The sequence below is a fragment of the Elephantulus edwardii genome, unplaced genomic scaffold, assembly GCF_000299155.1.
Source record: "Elephantulus edwardii isolate Elephantulus edwardi_28Jun2011 unplaced genomic scaffold, EleEdw1.0 scaffold00053, whole genome shotgun sequence".
Classification (NCBI taxonomy): Eukaryota; Metazoa; Chordata; class Mammalia; order Macroscelidea; family Macroscelididae; genus Elephantulus; species Elephantulus edwardii.
The window spans coordinates 15306463-15311794 of NW_006399803.1; the positions used below are offsets into that span (position 1 = coordinate 15306463).

General features: G+C 41.6%; 1 protein-coding gene across 1 annotated transcript in view; it reads left to right on the plus strand.

The window, feature by feature from the left end:
• The window catches only part of TBC1D9 (TBC1 domain family, member 9 (with GRAM domain)), a 194419-nt gene extending 190610 nt beyond the window's left edge, over positions 1-3809 (plus strand). Inside the window, 2 exon segments of the mRNA XM_006887019.1 lie at positions 237-512; positions 3102-3809. Of these exon segments, the coding sequence (XP_006887081.1) occupies positions 237-512; positions 3102-3809 (984 nt within the window).
• The last annotated feature ends 1523 nt before the right edge of the window (positions 3810-5332 follow it).

Consider the following 5332-nt stretch of genomic DNA (forward strand, 5'->3'; position numbering starts at 1 on the left):
ATGCCACAATTCTCCTCATAGAGCCCAGCCTCTCGAATAATCTGCTCTGCATACATGTTGAAAAGGTATGGAGACAGGATGCATCCCTGGCATACACCCTTCCCTATTTTGAACCATGCAGTGTTACCCTGCTCTGTTCTGACTACATACGTATATTAAAAAGCAATCATATGAGACGTGCTTTTACTCAAAATCTATTTGTTGTTTATCGGAAAAACAAATATAATGGAGAATAGAAGTTGGAGAGGGTTTTTTTCTTTTACTTTCTACTACAAATGTTAAATTGATGGATATATTCTATAACATTCTGATTTTTTCTTTCTCAATATCTCTTGGCAGTTGTTGGACTGGATAGCAGAAGCAAACAAAGTGCAGATGATGGTTTTGTCACAGTGAGTCTAAAGCCAGACAAAGGGAAGAGAGCGAATTCTCAAGAAAATCGTAACTACTTGAGATTTTGGTCCCCAGAAAATAAATCCAAGAATGCAAAGGATTTACCCAAATTGAATCAGGTACGTGCTTAACAGTTGAGCACATTCATTTCAAACCTTGAAGCTGTTTGTTCCTGTCACAGGCACATGTAGAATAAAGTACCTCTCGAAGGGAATGGGAAGGATCTGGATGAAAAGACAGGGTAATGATGGGCAATGTCCAATGGTGATTAATTTTATAAAACATAATACATGAGAATGATTGTATGAAACACAATGTGAATGAAAAATAGTGTGAAAACAATGTATATGAACTTTGTAAGCAAACCAATAAAAAAAAAGATAATACTAATTTAGGGAGCTCTGGTGGCCTAGTGACAAGAAGCTGCACTGCAATCTTGAAGGTATGTGGTTCAAGGCCACCAGCTGCTCCGCGTGAGAAGGAAGCAATCTCCTCCAAGCAGATTAACTGCCTCTTAAAACCCGTTGGAGGGTCAGCTGTGGGTCGGTTCCGACTCTACAGTACACAACAACAACAATGCTAATTTGGTAACATCTGATTAATATCTGTTTGAATCTATTTTTTTGCATTCTTTTTGTACATCAAAAGTTGTGAAAAAATGGCCTGCTTAAAGAAAGTGTGAAATAGCTAATTATGGGAATATGGATTTTTTTCATCCCAGTCCACTAGAAACACATGGAAATTCTCTCAAGTGAAGCCTGTGCTTGTTTATAGGTCACTGTTCACAACTGTGGCAGTGTCTGGCATATTTTCCCCTAAAGAGCTCACATGTAACAAGGGCAGAAGAGCACTATCGGTAAACATCATACAGGTCTATAGAAATTATACACCAGGAACATTATGTAAGGTCACACCCTGAAAGGGACAAGTTGAGCTAGCCTTTGAAAAATTGAAGTGTATATGAGAGGTGACATGAAATGATGTCTGAGGTTTCCCTAAGAAACAAGAAGGAATAAAAAGGCTAATGACACAAATGTATGACATAGTGACTCTGAAAAGAATAGGAATCCAGAACACTTGATCGTGCTAATGCAAAACCTATACTTGGACCAGGAGGCAGTCATCAGAACAGAGCAAGAAAACACTGCATGGTTCAAAATAGGATTTATGTCAGGGATGTGTCCTATCTACATACCTTTTCAACCTATATGCAGGTCAGATTATATGGGAAGCTGGGCTGTATGAGGAGAAGTGTGTCATCAGGATTGGAGGTAGACTCACTCATCAACAATCTGAGTTATGCAGATGACACAACCCTGCTTGCTGAAACTGAGGAAGACCTGAAGCGCTTGCTGCAGAAGGTCAAGGACTGCAGCCTTCAATATGGATTGAGGCTCAATATCAAGAAAACAAAGATTCACACCACTGGGCCAATTGGCAGCTTCATGAGAGATGAAGAGATTGAGACTGTTGACAGCTTCAAAATTTGCTTGGCTCTACAGTCAACATTCTTGGTACCAGCAGCCAGGAAATTAAAAGACGAATTGCATTGGGAAAGTCGGCTGTCAGGGACCTCTGCAGTGTACTGAGGAGCAGCAGTGTCAGTCTGGAGACTAAGGTGTGCCTGAAACAGGCCATCTTCTTTGCAATTACTTGCTTGCTATGCATCAGAAAGCTGGACAATGACTAGGGATAATAAAAGGAGAATTGATGCCTGTGAGCTGTGGTGCTGGAGAAGAGTACTGAATATACCTTGGACTGCTAAGAGAACAAACAAGTTCATCCTGGAGAGGGTGAAGCCATGCTGCTCCTTGTAGGCAAGGATTCTAAAGCTCCATCTGACATACTTTAGACATGTTGCAAGGTGGTATCAGTCCTTAGAGAGGAACATCATGCTTGACGAGGATGGAGGGATAACACAGGAGAGGAAGACCCTTGATATGGATTGATTCAGAGACTGGGATAATAGGGATAGGCGTGTCTGAGACAATAAAATTGGCAAGGGATAGAGCAGGGTTTAGGGCTGTTGTACATAGGGTTGATATAAGTTGCAGGCAATTCGACAGCACATAACAATTGTGGTAACAGCTCAACTCATTGTTGTTGAGTTGGAACTGACTCATAGCTGACTTTCAGAGGCTCTAAATTGTATGGGAGGAGATTGCCCATCTTTCTCCTGAGGAGAAACTGTGGATTTGAACTACCTGCACTTAGGTTGGAAGCACAACTTCTTGGCCTCTAGGCCACCAACATAAGTCATTTAGATTGCCATCTAGATGATGAGTGTACAAAGACTTATTTCATTCTTTGTACAACTATATATGTTTAAAGTTTTGCAAAATTAAAGAACATGAGGAGAGTATCAATAAAGAGACTTTAAACAACAAATGGAGCCATCCCGCATATAGAACTTTTTGGAGATTGTTTAACCAACTACTATCAAATCAATTCCAACTCGGGTGATTCTGTGTGTGTCAGAGTAGAGCTGTGCTCTGTCATTTTCAAAGACTGCCTCTTTAGAAGTGGATCACAAGGCCTTTCTTCTGAGTCCCCTCTGGGTCAACTTGAACTACCAACCTTTCAATTAGTAGCCAAGATGTTCGCCATTTGCACAACTTAAAGAGATCCTTTTAGATGAAGTCTTACTTGTAACTTCTTCAGCCCTGCCTCTGTACTCCCCATAAGACTCACGTTCTTTCATTTTTCAGGGCCAGTTTATTGAGCTGTGCAAGACGATGTATAACATGTTTAGCGAGGACCCCAATGAACAGGAGCTGTACCACGCCACGGCAGCAGTGACCAGCCTCCTGCTGGAGATCGGGGAGGTGGGCAAGCTCTTCATCACCCAGCCTGCAAAGGAGGGCGGCGGCGGGGGCAGCGCGGGCATCCCAGGCGTGCTCTTCCCCAAGAAAGCGCCCGGCCAGCCTTACGTGGTGGAGTCTGTGGAGGCCCTGCCCACCAGCTTGGCCGCCGACGGTGAGGAGCACTCCCTGGGAGGACAGATGGAGGACATTAAGCTGGAGGACTCCTCGCCCCGAGACAACGGGGCCTGCTCCTCCATGCTGATCTCCGACAACGACACCAAGGATGACAGCTCCATGTCCTCCTACTCGGTGCTAAGTGCTGACTCCCACGAGGAGGACAAGCTGCATTGTGAGGACATCGGGGAGGACACGGTCCTGGTGCGCAGCGGCCAGGGCACAGCGGCGCTGCCCCAGAGCACCAGCCTGGACCCGGACTGGGCCATCACCTTCGAGCAGTTCCTGGCCTCCCTACTGACGGAGCCCGCCCTGGTGAAGTACTTTGACAAGCCCGTGTGCATGATGGCCAGGATCACCAGTGCGAAAAACATCCGGATGATGGGCAAGCCCCTCACCTCCGCCAGTGACTACGAGATCTCAGCCATGTCAGGCTGACCCGGGGAGGGCCGGGGAGGGTCTTTTTTATGTTCTTCTGTGTTGGCCTTTCTTTCTTTTAAATTAAGTATTTATTAGTACCTGGCTCAAAGCCGGGTGTTTTCATAATATACAATACAAACTATTGGAGAAATATTTAAACACCTCAATGGACGCTCAGTACACTTACTCTGCTGGGGGTGGGAGGGAACGGTACGGGTTTCCAGAACACAGTTTATTCCATGAATTAAAAAAAAGAAGAATCTGTCGGTGACCTGTGTGTATTATAACTTACTACTATTGCTGTTGAGTTGTATACATGGTTTAAAAAATAGTGCTATTTAATGCTTAATAAGGTGGCCGTCGTTTGTGTATCTGGGCTTTTTAAGTAAAACTAGAGTTGTAAGGAATGTGAAATACCACAAACACAAGACTGTTCTTAATTAAAAAAGACATTGTCAACTGGGGTGAGTCCTGTACCACACTGCTTTAGGGTGTGCTTTACCACACTTTTTTAGGACTTAAAATATATTTTTTAAAAGTCCACTAGTCAAAACGGTTACTCAACAGATGCCCCCCACCCCGGGAAAAACACTTAAAGATCTACACAGTATGAATGTCTAAATAATTTTTATGTGAAACCAGAATAATAGAACTTCTGTTGGGTCATATTGGGAAAAGACCAGACCAATTTATCATTTTAATAAAAACTTGTGATTATTTATGTCACTTGGACAGAATTCAGTATAAATGAACGGTCTTTTGTTACAGAGAATCTGAGAACAGTGAAGATGACACAGAGGTTAATTTTATTTATTTATTTTTGTTTGTTTGTTTCTTTGAAAGGACGAACATACTTCTGATACTGAATCTTTAGCTCTTCCTTCTTCATTGTAAAGAAAGCAAAAAATGAAAACATTAAACATTACCATCTCTGTAATTGCCATAGATTAAAGAAAGTATACCATGTATCACCTATGGACCATCTTTCCATTAAATCAACATAGAAATCATGTAAAGGGGGCGGAAAAGCCCAACCTGCAAGATAACATAACTGAATGTGCTCAAACTTGTCACTTTATATAAAAGAATAGTATACTCTATCTTTTTCCTGAATGATGTGGAGATGAAAACTAGCACACCTGCACTTTGAATTCTTGCTTCTTTTTTATGACTATTACAGTTTTGAGTTTTTTTTTACAGATATGGGAGGATTTCCCCCTGCTTCTTATTGTTGATTTTATAATAATCATGGTCACCTTTTCTTTGCTTATTCAAGCTATTCCTTTCAACACATTCCTTTATTTTATTATACATTGTGTCCTTATTTTAGTTATTGCTGCTGTTTTCTATTTTGTTTACAGTATGATTTTTAAACTGTCAAATGAAGTAGTGTTAACCTCAAATAGGATAAATGTGAACAAATAAAATATATCAACTACTCATAGTTTTTATCTTTGCACTTGTGTTCCTGCCTAAGTTACTAACATTCCTTTGCAGGAGAAAGTTTGTCGGGCAACCTTTATGGCTAACTTTTATAGGCA